The 18,136-nt window shown below is 53.4% G+C and overlaps 1 protein-coding gene across 1 annotated transcript in view; it reads left to right on the top strand.

Annotated features, from left to right (window-relative positions):
• The window catches only part of PTPRN2 (protein tyrosine phosphatase receptor type N2), a gene marked incomplete at both ends in the record, with an annotated part of 706,645 nt that overhangs the window by 175,648 nt on the left and 512,861 nt on the right, over positions 1 to 18,136 (top strand). Inside the window, one exon of the mRNA XM_079711893.1 lies at positions 9,045 to 9,158. Coding sequence (XP_079568019.1) covers positions 9,045 to 9,158 — 114 coding nt within the window. The remainder of the gene's footprint in view (positions 1 to 9,044; positions 9,159 to 18,136) is intronic.

Raw genomic sequence — 18,136 nt, 5'->3', positions numbered from 1 at the left:
ACTTGGCCGAGGTGCGGAGTCCACAGAGAGCTGTCGCTGGTGCCCACTGGCTACAGGAGCCACGTGCTGACCAGCCTCCTTTCTCCTTCCGTCCTGGATGTGGGCTCGGCAATCACAATGGCGAGGGTCGTTGAGCTGCCCGAACCTGGAGCAGCTGGCCCTGCTGCCCACGCCCTGGCTGGGGGCTCCTCGTCACAGCCTCGTGGGAGAGCTGGTGTGATGGTGGTAAAGAGCACGGGCGCTGGGCCAGCCTGCCACTTCCTGTGTGACCTGCGGCAAGTCACTCAGCCTCTCTGGGCCCTAGTTTTCCCGACAGAGAAAGGGGACCGTGATAGCTTAGACCACGGAGGACTGTCATAGGATTAACCGGGTCGAGTGTGTCAGAATGGGGCCTGGCACGCCGTAACCGTCCGTAAACGTTCACTCTTATTTTGAGGGTTGACATACACGGGACCACAGGGATTTTAGAGAACAAGACACTCCATCACTGCAGCGTAACTATGACGACCGCGTTCTCTATGTCAAAAACTGGAATCATGTTCTGAAAGGAGGCTTGTGCTCTGCTGATGCCAGACACGCAGGGAGGCCATTTGGCGGATCCTGGCTGGACCCGCAGGCATTACGGTGGGAGCTGTGACTGTAACTCTGGGTGACTCCCGACCCTCTGTGTGAAGTGGGCTGATGGGGCCCACGTGCAGCATGTCCCTGGGAGTATGGCTGGGACTTGAGTTATTACAAGTAAAATGCTCAGGAAAGCACTTGGACGGGAGCAGGCTCTGTTCTTTGCCGTCTTCACACTCTCCCCGCGTGGGCGGGCCTGACCTCTGCTTGGCTGTGCCCTGACCCCCAGCCCGGCCCCTTGGCCTGGGTTTCAGTACCAAGTTTACCTTCATTCCACTTTGCGGGGACCTCATTCCACTTTGCGGGGTGGGGAAGTGGACCACTGACATTTACAGAAGGGGTGGTGGGGTATCACTACCTCCTGAGCCCGGGGGCCTGAGGCCAGTGGGCAACTCAGGACAGCTCAGGCCTCTTGTCGGTCCCCGGCCATGCCGTGCACACGCTGCCCCATCACAGGTGCCTGGAATTGCGTTCCCCGAGAATAGAAACAGTTTTATAGCTTCGTTGCAGAAATGTATGTGGAGGATATTTTATCAATTCAAAGAAAAGATTTTTCTCTTTGGAGAATTTTTTTCAACGGGGTAGTGGTTCCGGGCTGCTGTTACTTTTCTCTTCTCCAGAAATATCTGGGGAGGGCTTTTTTCTTGCTGCTGCACCCCTGGGGCTCTGAGGCAGCAGTGGGTTCCTTCCTATGCGGGCGATAGTGTAAGAGGTCCCGTGGGATCAAGGGAGCCCTGGGCAGCGCGGTGGGGAGGCCCAGGCTTCCTTGCAGGGCAGCTTCCACCTGGAGGGGTGGGTGGGGAAAAGCCTGCGGTTCTGAGGGGTCCCAGAAGGGGAATCAGGAAAGAATGAGAGGGTGCTCCAGCCTGGAACATCAGGACACTGGAGCCTGGGGCTCCCCGGGCTGGCCTGCGAGCCCGGTGCAGGTGGCTGTCTATAGATTGGGAGACGACTCTGCCTGGTCGCGGGCTCTGCAGACAGGGGACTGCAGACCCTGGCTTTGCTTCTCCAGGGGCGAGGGGTGTGTGCGTGCCTGAGGCCTGATTAACGGGCCGCGGGCTTGGTGCTGAGGGGGCAGGGACGCCTCTGCAGTGGGGCCCCTTGGTGTGGCCTGTGCTTGGCACTTCCTCTGTGGTGACAGCTGTCCTGCCGGGCGTGAGGGGCGCCTCCAATCCAGAGGGGAGGGGACAAGTGCCCTCGACCCGTCAGGCTGAGCCTGTGCTCTGAGCACCCACGGGGTCTCCCGCAGGGCCTTGCACAGTGAGGTGCACCCGCGTCCGTGTAGCCCGGGGTCCGAGGCCCCAGGCTGGCCCAGGTGGAGCCGCGAGCGCGGGGAAGGTGAGGCTCGTGCGCGTGCGCCCCACCCTGGGGAGGGCTCCGCAGGGACGAGGCCGGGTCGGTGCGCCCGATGCCCAGAGGGGGACACGGCACAGGGTCAGCGTGGGAAGGCTCCCAGCTGCCCTTCTGCGTGTGCACAGCGAGAGTGCGCTAAGCTTGTGTGACTGTGTGCACACGTGTGGCGGTGTGAGTGCACCTGTGTGCGTTGTGCACGCACGTGCTCGTGTACATTCAGTCGTGAGCGTGTCAGCTTGTGTGTGTGCACAGGCGTGTGTGCGGAACTGTGTGTGTTGCTGCCCCACCTCCCTAGTCCCAGTGGCTGGCGCGGGTCCGGCGGGGGCGTCCACGGCCTGAGCGGCAGAGCTGTGGCCGAGGCTGCCGAGCACCCGGCGCTGCGTGCGGGGCGGAGCCGTGAGGGGTCACTGTTGCTGCTTTGTCCTTCCGGCCACCTTCCCGCTGGGAGAGGGGACAAGCAGGCCGTCTTACCAAGTGTGACGGGCAGCTCCACGTGGCCGGGTCCCCTGAAGGTGCCGCCGGAGCCCTGCTATTTCTGAGCCAGGGTTAAATTCCAAAGGCCTGGGAGGCCCCGTGGCCTCGCCTGCTGTGCCTGCCTGCCTTGCCCTGGGCTGCTGTAGACAGATTTCTGTTGTCACTCTCATCCCACGGCTGGGCCCCTCACGAGGGGCATGAACATGAGTTTGGTGCCTTCTGTCTACAGTGCTTTGAGGACCTGCATGATGCCACAGCAGGTGATCACCTGTGGTTATGGAAAGGAGCAAGGGTGCTGCCCACACAGGCTCGTGGCCTTCCCTGTGAGGAAGGAATTCTGACGCGGATGACTCATACTGTGCCTCTCACCGGCCCCGTAATTATTTGACAGCCACCGCTGGTGCACCCTCATTTCCGGAGACCTTATCATTGTGGCACCTTTGCTGCCTATCTCTTCTTGCTCCAAAATCAAGAACACTGATTTTGAGGTTTCCAGGGAACCAAGGTAATACGTTTACACATGTGTGTTATGTACGCCCATAAACTATTCACACAATTACTGAGCAGCTGTGTACGTTGCAATAATTTGTATATGTGCCCTCAGCTGATTAGCCCACTTTGAGAGTCGAGGTTAGGTGATCACATCGTCTTTATTAATCCCCTGTCCTATGATCTCTTCCCAAAGAGATAATGAAGAAATGTAAAAAAAGACATATAACAAACAAAAACAGGCAAAGACCTTAGAAAAGGAGGAAAGAGGATGGAACATTATGGGAGCAAAGAAAATATTTACTTCACTGAAATGAACCAGTACCAAAGCCTGCACAACTGAGAAAGGTTGGTAACCTGACAGGAGCTGCCTGGTGGGCCCAGGCAGAGGGTCCTGGAAGGTGGAAGGCAGTCCATCCCAGCGCTGGGGTCTGGGGGGGTCCTCCCATGGTCTCAGGATAAAGATGGCAGTGAAACCGGGGGTGACTGTTCTCAGCAGGTGCACAATTAGGTTCCATAGGCTTTTTTCTTAGAAGGTCCTTTAACGCAGCCGGAGGCACATCACTGAAGGGACACGTAGCAAAAACATCTGTCTCAGGGGGAGCCTAAACCGACTTGTTCCAGCCCATGGCTGCCCGCTGGCCTGACCTGATGGTTCTGGGTCGTCCTCTGAGACACCCAGCACACAGCAGTCCCTGAAAGCCACGGCATCTTGAGGGTGAAGGCTCAGCATCTCCACGTGTCCCTCCCCCAGGCGGAGGTCCACCTTCTCCATGTGTGAGGCTGGGAAATGGATGTGCTCGGGGGGCGGGCCAGCACCTGAGCCTGAGTGTGAGAGGGGAGGAGGCGCAGTGTTGGCCGAGAAAATGTGGGGGACACGTGCGCCTCGTTTGCCGTCCCCACCGTGACCCCCTGTTTTGCCTCAGTGATTTGGGTCCTTAATCCAGCCAGGTCATCTGCTGGGAGTTGAAGACTTCTAAATCTGCATGAGGGCTCTAGCTAGTGGTGTTATACGTTTCTCTGGGCATCTCTGTTTTATTCCAGGCAAACGCAAAAACACCAGTTAATCAGATACAGATATTTATTTAATCCACAGTGGCTGCAGTGCGCAGTGTCAGATGCTTGGGAGGTTGAAGAGGCGGGAGCTGTGACGCCTGCCTTCTAGGAGCCCGGGCGCTCCTGGACCAGAGGAGTATGTTGGTGCCCAGGGGTTGGGGGTTGAGGGGGTTCCTGTCGACATGGAGATGTGAGTGCATGTGTGTGCACACGCATGTGGTGGTGAGGCTGGCGACACACGCAGTCCCACATTCTCAGGGGCAGGTGATCTGGAAAGCTGGTCCAGGAGGAGGGCCTTGGGATGGGCCTGCATAGGTGTTGAGGGGACAGTGATGGTTATGAGTGAAAATGACTTTTGCCTGTAGAAACAGTGCTCTGAGGAGAGCTGGTTAAAACAGATGAACAGACAAGATAAACAAGCAGTTTTTTCACATCCTTCCAAAAATCCAACCAAAAAATTGTTAATATTTTCCCTTTCCAGTGGAAGAAATCAGCCTCCCAGTTCTAGGTGACTGATAATCAGAGTGTCTCTAAACAGAGCTTTTGCTCCCAGGACTTCTGGTCTGTGGTGCTTGGTTGGCTGGGAGACGGCCATCTGCTTTCTCAGGGCCTCAGACATTCCCCCATTCCCATCTTTAGACCCATCCAATCTCTGGTCCCCAGAGGCAGTGGGGATCAGTCTTCTGCTCTGCAGAATAAGTGGGGGATGTGGGGACAGCTTCAGAATTCCGCTGAGTTCCCCAAGTTTGGGAAGTTCAAGTCCATGCCTGCATCTGTGGTCACCTCCCACAGAGGTCTGGGGGGTGACTTCCCCCTGGAAGGACGCAGTCTCGCTCCCCTGGAGGCCCGTGGGCAGTGCTTGGGGCCAGTGGCCGTCAGGAGGCTGCCGCTGTTTCCCCACCTCTGCCAGCCAGCCTCAAGAGGGCTTTGTTACAGCTTTGGAGAAGCACACGTTCTATGAGCCGCCTCTCAGAATACTCCCTTGAGCCCAGAGCCTCTCTGGGACGAAAACACGGGGGTGGGACCATCCTGTAGCTGGGCAGCATTGGTGTCCTGCGGGCTCACCTCCGAAAAGGCTCCAGGTCTGTCTAGTTCTTCCATCTCCACCGCCCTGAGCCAACCTCTCTGCATGGGCAGCCCCCTTCAGCCCCGTGGCTCCTGGCAGAAAGCGGCCCCTGCCTGCAAGGCCCTGGCAGCCTCCTGCAGCTCCCAGAGGAAGGCCAAGCCCTCCCCACGCCCTCATGTCTGCCTTACCTGCCCGGCTTGCTCCAGCCTTGGAGGTCTGTCCCTCTTGGTCCCAGAGCCCCAGTGACCAGGCGCTTCCCTCCCTCTGCAGGTCCAGCTCCCCAGCCTGCAGGTCCTCGCCAGCCCCGCGCGGCCAGCCCGTTCCTTAGATGCCGCTTCTCTGGGGCCTCTGCGTGTGGCACGGGGCTGGTGCCCCTCCTTCATGCTGTCCTCGTAGCCTGTCCACTGTAGCCCACATCACAGTTAGAGGTGAATAATTTGCGTGTACTTAGTGCTGTGTGGCCGTCTGCCCTGTGAGCTGGAAGCCCCTGAGAGCAGAGCCGTTGTGTCCATCTTTGCCCTGAGTGCACGTCCCACGGCTCTTCTGCCTGTTGGTCCAGCGGGACGTTGGAGCAGGGCCGTGTCCGGGGCTCAGGGGGCAGCACAGAGCAGTGCATGGGGACGAGTCCCCTCACTGGAGAGGGAAGGGGCCTCACAGACTCGCCGTGGACACGGGACCAGACATGCTCAGAGGTGTGCCGACGAGAGTGTACACCGTCCTCCAGTGGAAGCAGAGAAAAAAGTAGTGAAGTTGTTTGTTGAGGAGCAAGTGAGGGAACCAGGTTTCTGGGACAGAGGTACTAGAAACATCTGTTTCTGGGGTGAGTTTAGAGTTTGGAAGAGCATCTTCCTTGTTCTTGTGGTGAGTTTGGCAGTTAAACAAGTGTTAGAGGCTGTGTATACCTATACACGCGTACGTACATGTGGACACCGATGCACACACATATGCATACACATGTACGTACACAGTAGACACGTATACACCCATACACACATGGAGGTAGACACATATACATACACAGTACATGTACACATATATTCACATACATATACACAGCACACATCTACATATGCCTACACACATTTGCAGGCATGAAAACACACACATACATGTAGACAGTACATAGCACACACACGCGCATACACTTATACCTTGGTGTCCTTTAAATATGGTGGTAAAGATGAACGATGTTGTTGAAAAATGCATTGGGTAAAACAGTAATGAGCACAGTACACCTACTAGAACAGCCAAAATCCAGACGCTGACAACACCAAATGCTGGCCAGGGTGTGGAGCAACAGGGACCCTCACTTCTGGTGGGGATGCAAAGTGGGGCGGCCACTGGGGATGAAAGCTTGGTGGTTAATTACAAAACTAGACAGACTCTTACCATAGGATCCAGCAGTTGTGCTCCTTGGCATTTACCCAGAGGAGCTGAAAACATGTCCACACAAAAACCTGCATATGGATGTTTATAGCAGCTTTATTCATAGCCGCCCAAACCTGGAAGCAATCAAGATGTCCTTTGGTAGGTGAATGGGTAAATAAACAGTGGTGCATCCAGGCAATGGAATAGTATTCAGTGTTAATAAGAAATGGCTGTCGAGCCTCAAAAAGACATGGAGGAACCTGAAATGAATATGACTGAGTGAAAGAAGCCAGTCTGAGCAGGCTGTATTCTGTATGATTCCAACCATATGACATTCTGGACAAGGCAAATTTATGGAGACAGTGAAAAACATCACTGGTTGCTGGCGTCAGGGAGGAGGGAGGGATGAACAGGTGGGGCACAGAGGAATTCTAGGGCAGTGAGAATACTCTGTACACTGTGATAATGGATACACACGTCATTATACGTTTGTTCAAGCCCATAGAAGTACAGCACCAAGAGTGAACCCTAACGTGAACTGTGGGTTCCGTATCCGTATGATGATGGCGTGTCAATGTAGGTTCGTCAACTGTAACAAATGTGCCATTTGATGGCAGTGTTGATAATGGGGAGGCTGTGCCTGCAGCGGGGCAGGAGGTTTACAGGGAAGCTGTGTACCTTCCTCTGAATTTTGCTGTGAACCCAACACTGCTCTGAAAAATAAAGTTTATTAATTAAAAAAAGCTACTGGGGACAGTGTCTCTACCTCATCAGCATGGCTAGAGTCTAGGGGCAAAGAGCATCCAGGGTAGCTTCAAACGATCCAAACAATTAAATTATTAGCTAAAACTAATTCTAAAAGCACAAACAATATTATGTATTATGTTATCTATAGTCTAAATATATGTTTAAAAGAAAGGTTTCAAGAAAATCTGATATTTTTCTTAGAATATATTTACAACATTGTACACCACAAACCAAATTTAAAGAATGATGCCATTACACTTCAGAAGGGAAATAATTTACTTGGAATGCTCCAAAACACAGAGGAAATGTCCTTGCCCATTTTCCTCTGTGACAGCCTGAGTGGTGGGGTGTTTCCTGCGGGAAGTGGTTCTCAGACACGTCCCCGGAAGCGGGGCTACCCGCAGGCGTTGAGCTGGTCGCTGGTACGGACCTGATCTCTCTGCCTGCACTCAGCTCAACTACTGACCCCTCCCCGAGGCCGAGGTCCCTACACTCCAGCCTCGGTTTTCTCATCTTTAAAACGTTGGGTTGGACCGTTTTAATGCTCCTTCCATTCCCTGGTCCCAAGATATTTCCCTTTGAAGAGGGACATGAAAGTTGCGGGCGTATTCTGGAGCGTTCGCACTTTTCTCTCCTTGCCCCACACCCCAAGCACACCACCCACTGGCATGGAGTTCTTTGCATGAAACAGAATCAGAGAACAGGGACACTTATCGTCTGTGTTCCAGCCGAGCAGACCGTGCGCCTTGCCGAGGGGTGGCAGTGGGGAGGAGACCCTCCAAGACAACTGTCCCCGGATCACTGGTGGCAGTTGGGTTCATTTCAGCGGCGCTCACCGGGTGGGGGCAGAGGCTGATGGTTGAACTCCTCACATGGCCGTCGTCTGCCTGCTCCCAGCAGCCCAGCAGCCCGGCAGGTCGCCTCCCGGATTCCCTGGGCTTTGCAGAGGCCCACAGAAATCCGGGAGGTGCTTGCGAGAGGACACTTACGATGATTCTCTGCTGCTCACGCGGGGCGTCCGCCTTAAGCACATGTGGAATATCCGAGCAGCAATTACTGATCAGCCTGGTGCTGGGCAAATGTGCTTCTGCTAATTAAACCGGTTGCATTTGAAAGGCAGTGAACAATGGAAGCGCTTTCCCCCTGCACCGAGCCTGACGCTGTAGATGCCACCCTGGGTGAGGCCCTGGGTCCTGAATTAGCCTTTTGTACCCAAGGCGGTGATTTGAATGTTTGAACCCCCATAGGAAGCTTGTCTCAAAGTGAACAATTCGCTGAATAAAGACTAATTAGGGTCTAAATTAATTAGAAGGTGTGGTTTGAAAAGATGTTGATGAGCAGAGTCTGTCATTGCAGACAAATAGGACAGAGCAGGGTAATGGGTCCCCATTGATACCTCACTCTTCCTGGAGGCCCCCTTCTTCACCGCGTTGTGAGGAGGCCCCCGGAAGCCAGCCCTGCCGGGGCTCCACAGCCCCGCCACCAGCGCCTCCTGCAACCTGGCACTTATGTTCCTAGGCGTCCTGTTTCTTATCTGGAAGACCGACCCTGAATACTGTTGACCTTTTGGTCACTGGACAGGCAGGAGCAAAGCTTCACATCGAAAGTGTGAAACTCTCCGGTGGCAAATGACAAAAAGGCGGGGGCTGGGCAGGGAGGGCTGGAAAGTAGGCTAAAAACCCAGACGACGCTGGACTCAGCCTTTGCATCTGTGGTGTCCACGGTGCCCTGCTTTTCACCTAAAACACGGTCACTTTGCAGGTGCTTCTGATCCTGGCAGCTCCTCGGAGCCTCGCCGCGGTGCATGGCCAGGGCTTCCTGGCCGTCTGTCTGTCTCCTCTCTTACCTGACCTGCCTCCCTTTGTTGCAGACGGAGCGTTTGGACGGTGTCAGGAGCTTCCAGCCGTAGACGTGCACCGCTACGAAGTGTCGCCAAGGGTCCTGCAACACCTGACAGCCACCCTGCGGGCGCTCTCCCACACAGGTACGCAGGCCTGGGCCCAATCCGCGTCCTGGCGCTGGGCCAGCGGCCGCTACAGCGCCAAGTGCTCAGCAGACATGTTGCATCTTCTTAAAAACCCTCGGCCTCTTAGGTGGTGAGGAGTTAGAAAAGGGCCGAGCCAGCCAGCGTGTGATGGGCGGGGGGCAGGCGGCCTGGGTCCCTCCTGGGTTCGAGGGGGTCCCGGCAGCTGTGGCCGGCGCTGCCGGTCAGTGAGGGTGGGGGGTTGGCCGTGTGTGTTGCTGCAAAACGGCCGCGCCGCCGGAGCCCCATTCCTAGTGTCCCAGCCCAGCCGCCCGGCTGCTCGGTGGCCCGCGGTCAAGCGTGCAGCCTTGAATGAGGCCCAGGAGCAGGCCAGGGGCAGCTTCCTCAGGGAGAGGCGTTTCCTGCAGAGGATGGACCCTGTAGGTCTGCACTGTGACTCACCTGCCGCGGCCTTCCTGGGCTCCTGCAGCATCGGGTCTGCCGTGGACCCTCCGAGCGCAGGCGTCTCACCCGGGCACGTGGGACCGTGGCTGCCTCCTGCCCACAGTGTCCTCAGTGTCCAGTGTGAGACGAAAAGCGATCAGGGCCCCAGAGCCCTGGACAGTGCCAGGGGCTGGAGCGCTGACATGTGGCGGTACGGCTGGCCTGGCCCATGAGAGTGGGCTTCCTCTGATGAACCCCGCGGGTGGGGGAGCAGGTGCCGTGGGCCGTGCCACTCGCTCCGGCAGAGAAGACACGTGGCGACGGCAGCGGTTGGCCCCATGCGGGTCCCTTCATGGAACCCACCGCCGTCCTCCAGGACACGCTGCCGTCCATGGACGGGCGTGGGAGTCCTCACCCTCCTTGGTGGCGGCGCAAACCTCTGCAGTCCCTCCGGGAATGGGATGTTGCTTTTGGTCTATGATGTCGTAAGTGGAAACTGTGGCGTTTACACTTAAGTAGAGGTACTTTGAGTGCCTTTCCCACGTGATACCCTCCCTCCGCAGGTCGGGGAACAGGGTGGGGATTCTGGCCGCCGCTGAGTGTGTGCATTCCAGAGCCGGGCAGTAACCACAGGATGGGTTTGCTCGCCGGCCCCGTAAGCCCCTCTGTGCCCGGCAGGCCTTGGTGATGTTTTGGCTCTTCTGGTGTTACAGTCAGTTGAGAGCCGGTGTCCAGTGGTCACTGAAGAGTCTGCTGATGTCCTTTCCCTCAGTGCACGGCTGCCCCGGTAAAAGGCTGCAGGTCCCTTTTGGAGGCTGGGGGAGAGATGAACAGGATGAGCGTCTGGCTCGTGCAGCAGAGTCTTTCCTCCAGGGGGCTTGCTCCCACCCATCCTTCAAGGGGCTCTGGTCTGTGACATGGAGTTTCCAAGTGTGGAAACTGGTGGAGGGGCTGTGACTATTTTGGCGATTCAGTAGATGTAGAACCTTCCTGCTGGTGCAGGTCCCTGGATGCCGGTGGAAGGCCCATCTCGTCCAGCTCTAGGAGCACTGCCAGCAGCTAACCAATGCCCCAGGCCTCATGGGCCACTTTCTTCTGATCGGTGCTCTGTGGTGACCACATCCCCTTCTCTTTGGCACTTAAGTGCCCCCACTTGGCCCCTGCCTCCCCAAGGCCCCATCATCCTGTGCACTCAGGGGTCCCAGATGAATGGAAGCAGCTCCCAGTGTATTCCTGACACATGTGGGCATCACTGTGAGCTCTTCGAGGATGCTGGGACCCATGAACTTATTTCTCGCGCCCTCTGGACCCTCCTGGGGTCATTGGCAGGTCGACTGTGCTGATCTCTCTAAGCCTTTGGGCACATGCCTCTGTCACGTAAAAAGGGAGTTCTGGTGTTTCCACTTCAGTAGGGACCTTGTGTCCCTATTTATGTCAGCCAGCGGTGGAGACTGCTGGAGCCGTTGGCTGGAGAATCTGTGCTTAGGGGCCCATATCAATAAACTCCGCCTGGTCCAATTTCTGTTCATTCCACGTTGACCTCACATCCTGAAGATCCATCCCCACATGTGTTTCTGTTGCTACAAATTGGCAACATCATGCAATTCTTTCATGTGGCACTCTCTCTGTGGCCATGCCTCACCCTCTGGGCCTGCTGCGACTGCCGTCCAGATGTGGGTTGAGACGCACAGAGAGGTGGAGGGTCAGCAGGGCAGCAAGGCCACCACCTGGGGGGCATTGCAGGTTCCTCAGGAGAGGAAGGGGTGCTTTTCCTCCCCGAGCAGTTTTGAGGGTTCAGTGTCCCAGCTTGGTCAGGATGTGTCCTTGTATCCCCATCCCAGTCCCCAGCGCCTGTTCCCAGCACTGTGACAGGAGGCCGTGAAGCTGGGGATCCAGTGTGTATCGCGGTTCAATCTCACGGGGTCAGACTGTGAGATCATTTCAGTCATTTCAAAGGGAGTTCGAGACATACAGAGAGTGCTTCATGGAGGAGGCAAAACATAGTGGAAAATAGGTTGTTTTTTTTTTTTGCAGTGCGCGGGCCTCACTGTTGTGGCCTCTCCCGTTACGGAGCACAGGCTCCGGACGCGCAGGCCCAGCGGCCATGGCTCACGGGCCCAGCTGCTCCGCGGCACATGGGATCCTCCCAGACCGGGGCACGAACCCGTGTCCCCTGCATTGGCAGGCGGACTCTCAACCACTGCGCCACCAGGGAAGCCCAGTTTTTTAATGAATAGATTTCATTGTTTTGAGCAGTTCTAAATTTACAGAAAGGTTGAGCAGGAGTAGAGAGTTTGCATGCACCACTTCCCCGCTTCAGAAGGCTTTCTCGATTGTCAACATCTGGCTTTGGGGTGATGGGTCAGTACTGATACATTATTATCAACTAACATCCATAGTTCACATCAGGGTTAACTTTTTGTTTTGTACGTTCTGCGGGTTTTGACCAACGTGTGATGTCATGCATCTACCATTACGGGATTGCGTAGAGTAGTTTCACTGCCCTCAAAAGCTTCGGTGCCCCACCTGTTCATCCCTCCCCTCCCGCCAATCCTTGGCAAACACTCATCTTTTTTTTTTTTTTTTTCGTGGTACGCGGGCCTCTCATTGCTGTGGCCTCTCCCGTTGCAGAGCACAGGCTCCGGACGCGCAGGCTCAGCAGCCATGGCTCACAGGCCCAGCCGCAACGCGGCATGTGGGATCTTCCCGGACCGGGGCACGAACCCGTGTCCCCTGCATCGGCAGGTGGACTCTCAACCACTGCGCCACCAGGGAAGCCCAAACACTCATCTTTTAACTGCCTTTTCCAGAATGTCATACAGTTGGGATCATACAGTATGTAACCTTTTCAGATTGGCTTCTTTCACTTAGTAATATGCTTTGAAGTTTCTTCCATGGCTTTTCATGGCTTGACAGCTTGTTTCTTTTTAGCGCCGAATAATATTCCATTGTCTGAGTGGACCAATTTATTTACCAGTTGACCTACTGAAAGACATCTTTGTTGCTTCCAAGTGTTGGCAATTATGAATAAGCTGCCATAAACGTCTGTGTGCAGGGTTGTGTGGACATGAGTTTTCGGCTCCTTTGGGTAAATACCAAGGAGTGTGATTGCTGGGTCGTTTGGTGACGGCACGTTTAGTTTTGTGATGAACTGCCTGCCTGTCTCCTGGCAGCGGGTATGGAGGCGAGGGCAGTTACTAAAGCTCTTTGAGGGGCGGTTTCTTCGTCTGGTAAATGTGGATGATCAGACAGGGCTGTTGTGAAGGTCAAACGCTGAAATCAAGTAAAATATTTTAAACCCTTTTATAAACGTAAGTATTTCCAAGTGTTAAATATTGTTTATTTGATACTCTGTTTCCAGTTTATGGAGCTATCACACAGATCATGCCCACCTATTTTTCTTCCAGTGGAATTATCGCAAAGTTTCTGCTAAGTTGGTTAGCTCTGTGCATCAGTTCAAATGCCGGAAAAACAGCCATCTTCCAAGGGATGAGGATATGTTCTAGTTCTTTCCTTAGAACAGTGGTGACGATGATGATGATAACACAGGTCCGCTCACTGACCGACGAGCACGGCTGTGCCCTATGGGAGCCAGTCTGGAGGTTCCCTGTGATCATGACGCGAGGGGACAGGCGGGAAGGACATTCGGGGCCTGGAGCCGCAGTCCTGTCCTTCCTGAGCCCAGCTCAGTCCCTCCCTGGAACACCTGGTCCCTCCCGGGAACGCCCTATTTTTAAGCTGATTCCCCCAGCCAGTCCTGAGCAGGTTGCACTCGGTGTCTCGGGAGCCCTGTGGCGCCTCGCACAGAAGCTGGAGGAGTTCTTTTGGGCCTGGGGTCCTGGTTGGGGATGGTGTTTTGGCTTCTGCTGCTGGTGGCTCTTTGCTCCTGGGCCACTAGAGGGCATGTCCGAGTGACTGGACAGGCCCATGGCATTTTACTCTGTTAGTTTGTACCTGGTGGCACGTTGCATTTCCTTCTGTCTTAGCGGCAGTGGAGGACTTGCCCTAGTAAGCCTGGAGGTGTAGGCGTGAAATAAGGTTTTATACACTAGGTTGAAAAGAAGCATCGTGGGGACATTTGTGCTCTCCTAAACTGCTTGTTCTAGTACTTTCTGGACGTGATTCTGTGTTTCTCCCTGGGCCCCTCTGCCGGCTAATGCTGCAGCTCTCCGTGCTCCCCTCCCCCCTCCCCGGGCGGCTGATTCCGGGACTCCTTCTCTGTCTCTCCCCCCGCTGACCAGCATGGAGGTGGCGGCCGCAGGCCTTACGGGTAGACTCCCCTCCAAACTGCCCGTTGTCCTTGGGTGTGAGGGTCAGTTTCTGGAGGTCAGGTCTACAGACGTTATGGGGTGTAATGATGGATCTCAGGGAAAATCATCATCCAACTGAGAGTCTCACGCCTGGGACTCATGTTTTCACCCTCTCGTGTGGAAAATCACAGGATCCAACCTCCCTGCCGTCTCATGGCCTCGGCAGCCGCGTCCACGGCAGAGTCGGCTGCGTGTTGCGATTGCTGTTGCTCGGGCTCATCACGGCCACTCCTCAGAGATGAGGGTTTGGTCTCAGTGACAGACGGCAGCTTGCAGGGCCTTCCTCTGGAAGAAGGAAGGGAAAACGGGGTTTCACTGTGCAACTTGCTTCTTCAATGTAAATGCATACGTCAAGGAGCAGAATATGTTCACTTTTATTCACTATCCTTGTCTCCTGCAGTCAGCAGTGTTTCATGGGTGGACACATTGTTCTCTCGTGCATTAAATTTTTTTTTAAGAGTTTTAAGAATTTCATGTAATGTCTGAAACATTTATATTAACATATTTCCATACAAATAACCCAAAAAAAGTGTATTATTAGTTGTTTTTATTCTAATTTTTGAATTTTATTTTATTTTTTATACAGCACGTTCTTATTAGTCATCAGTTTTATACACATCAGTGTATACATGTCAATCCCAGTCTCCCAGTTCATCCCACCACCACCACCACCACCGCCCCGCCGCTTTCCCCCCTTGGTGTCCATACGTTTGTTCTCTACATCTGTGTCTCAACTTTTGCCCTGCAAACCGGTTCATCTGTACCATTTTTCTAGTTCCACATACATGCATTAATATACGATATTTGTTTTTCTCTTTCTGACTTGCTTCACTCTGTATGACAGTCTCTAGATCCATCCACGTCTCAACAGATGACTCAATTTTGTTCCTTTTTATGGCTGAGTAATATTCCATTGTATATATGTACCACATCTTCTTTATCCATTCGTCTGTCGATGGGCATTTAGGTTGCTTCCATGACCTGACTATTGTAAATAGTGCTGCAATGAACATTGGGGTGCATGTGTCTTTTTGAATTATGGTTTACTCTGGGTATATGCCCAGTAGTGGGATTTCTGAATCATATGGTAATTCTATTTTTAGTTTTTTAAGGAACTGTTCTCCATACTGTTCTCCATAGTGGCTGTATCAATTTACATTCCCACCGACAGTGCAAGAGGCTTCCCTTTTCTCCACACCCTCTCCAGCATTTGTTGTTTGTAGATTTTCTGATGATGCCCATTCTAACTGGTGTGAGGTGACACCTCACTGCAGTTTTGATTTGCATTTCTCTAATAATTAGTGATGTTGAGCAGCTTTTCATGTGCTTCTTGGCCATCTGTATGTCTTCTTTGGAGAAATGTCTATTTAGGTCTTCTGCCCATTTTTGGATTGGGTTGTTTCTTTAATATTGAGATGCATGAGCTGTTTATGTATTTTGGAGATTAATCCTTTGTCTGTTGATTCGTTTGCAAATATTTTCTCCCATTCTGAGGGTTGTCTTTTCGTCTTGTTTATGGTTTCCTTTGCTGTGAAAAAGCTTTTAAGTTTCATTAGGTCTCATATGTTTATTTTTGTTTTTATTCCCATTACTCTAGGAGGTGGATTAAAAAAGATCTTGCTGTGATTTATGTGTACTTCCTGTGTTTTCTTCTAAGAGTTTTATAGTGTCTGGTCTTACATTTAGGTCTCAAATCCATTTTGAGTTGATTTTTGTGTGTGATGTTAGGGATTGTTGTAATTTCATTCTTTTACATGTAGCTGTCCAGTTTTCCCAGCACCACTTATTGAAGAGACTGTCTTTTCTCCATTGTATATCCTTGCCTCCTTTGTCATAGACTAGTTGGCCATAGGTGCGTGGGTTTATCTCTGGGCTTTCTATCCGGGACTTGGGTGGCTATTTCCTTTCCCATGTTAGGGAAGTTTTTGACTATAATCTCTTCAAATATTTTCTCTGGTCCTTTCTCTCTCTCTTCTCTTTCTGGGACCCCTATAATGCGAATGTTGTTGCGTTTAATGTCCCAGAGGTCTCTCAGGCTGTCTTCGTTTCTTTTCATTCTTTTTTCTTTATTCTGTTTCACAGCAGTGAATTCCACCATTCTGTCTTGCAGGTCACTTATCCGTTCTTCTGCCTCAGTTATTCTGCTATTGATTCCTTCTAGTGTATTTTTCATTCCAGTTATTGTATTGTTCATCTCTGTTTGTTTGTTCTTTAATTCTTCTAGGTGTTTGTTAAACATTTTTTGCATCTTCTCGATCTTTTCCCGAGGTCCTGGATCATCTTCACTATCATTATTCTGAATTCTTTTTCTGGAAGGTTGCCTATCTCCACTTCATTTAGTTGTTTTTCTGGGGGTTTATCTTGTTCCTTCATCTGGTACATAGCCCTCTGCCTTTTCATCTTGTCTATCTTTCTGTGAATGTGGTTTTTGTTCCACAGGCTGCAGGATTGTAGTTCTTCTTGCTTCTGCTGTCTGCCCTCTGGTGGATGAGGCTCTCTAAGAGGCTTGTGTAAGTTTCCTCTCATGTATTAAATTTTTAAAAACATATGTTTCCCTTCTGACAAGCCATTAAAATTCAGCATATAAATGTCACTCTTTGGCATGTGATTTGCTGTCATAGAAACATCTATGGATTTATTTCCTGGCAAGAGTCCCCTGACGTATTGAGCTGTACGTCAAAAGCAAAAAACAAAAAAAGCAAAAATTAGCAATCTAACACAAGGTCGCATTTCACTAAAAGAGAAAGAAAAGAAATCCCCTAATGATATGGAATGGAATGTGGGAAACCAGCGTGGGCTGCAGAGGTGGTCAGTCGGGCTGAGCCTTGGCTCCCGCGCGGCAGCTACCTCGGCTCCAGTGACGCGCACTCACTCACCCGTCGGCTGCTGTTGGAACACCTGCCCTGTGCCCTTGGAAACTGGGGTCACCCCTTCTTGCTGGGGTCTGGCCGAGGCCACCAGCCCGAGCTCCTGGTGGGCTTGCGCCGTGGGGTGGAGGGGAGCACGTGAGGATGGGTCCTGGTCACGAAGTGACACTTGCCCTTCACAGGGTTACGCGACGTCCAGCTGCACGTTCACTCCCGCTGGAAACACGGCCCAGGGGCCAGCAAGGGTCCGGCAAGTGGAGGGGAGACGGCGGTGGTGGAGGGTTCCCCGTTCTCACAGCCCCCTTGCCCTGCACCCGGGGTGCTTCTAACTCCTCCACATGCCCGGCCGTGTCTGTGAAAGGAACTCCTGTTAAAGCACCTGCTTCCCAAATAACCAACATTAGCTTCAAAGCTCGGTTTTAAACAGGCCCACGTGGTGGGCAGGCAGCAGTTTTTGGGTTTAGGTGCCGTGTGGTAAGGGGCCAACGAGGCCAGGGCTGGGTCCCGCCGACCCCTCCCCTAGGTAGCACTGCAGCCTCACACAGCTCAGCTTTGAGGAGCCTCAGTGACCACTAAGGGACATTGTTTCTGCACTTGAGTTTCTTGAGGCTTTTAAGGGCCCAGGGGCTCAGCACACTACCTGGCACAGGGCAGGATTCCTTTGGTGGCAGAGAGGAACACTGACTGGACCCCAGACAGAGGAAAGATAGTAGTTTCTGGAGGCGGGTGGTGAAGCAGACCACGCAGGTCATGGCTGCTGGGGGGTGTCACCCGTCCAGTGTCAGAAGCCACTCTTTTCAGTGGGGCGCCCTGAGGGTCACCTGTGTGCTGGGGGGTGTCACCCTTCCAGTGTCAGAAGCCCCTCCTTTTGGTGGGGGCCCTGAGGGTCACCTGTGTGCTGGGGCCTTGTGCAGTTTATCTCCAGCACGGCCTCTGCCCGCTCCAGACCCGGTCAGCTGGAAAGGAACACGTGCCAGAAGGGGACCATTCGTTCTGTTCACACCCCTTCCCAAACCTGCGCTTTCTCAGTCTTTGCTCGTTCGCGTAAATGTCATCAGCACCCACCACCTCGCCTGTGACACCAGCTCTGTACCTCACCTGTCCTGGCCGCCTGCCTTCCCTCCTCACCCCACCTGTCTGCCTACAATACTCCCTCTGCGTCTTTCTGGAGTGGGCTCTTATTCTGGAACTTTCCATTCCAGTGTCACTCATCACAGTCAAGTAAAGCATCCGTCTTGGCTTTGCTCTCCTCTGTGGCACCATTACTTTTGGATGTAGTGTGTGAGGAGCTCCGCGGGCCTGGCTGTGGTTGTTCGCTGCTGCGCTGGCACCCCTGGCGCCTGGTGAGCAGTAGGTGTCTTGTTGGACAGGTGCATCC

Source organism: Hyperoodon ampullatus (assembly GCF_949752795.1).
Source record: "Hyperoodon ampullatus genome assembly, chromosome: 9".
Lineage (NCBI taxonomy): Eukaryota > Metazoa > Chordata > Mammalia > Artiodactyla > Ziphiidae > Hyperoodon > Hyperoodon ampullatus.
Note: the sequence above shows the minus strand (reverse complement) of the source record. Positions and strands in the feature narration are given on the sequence as shown.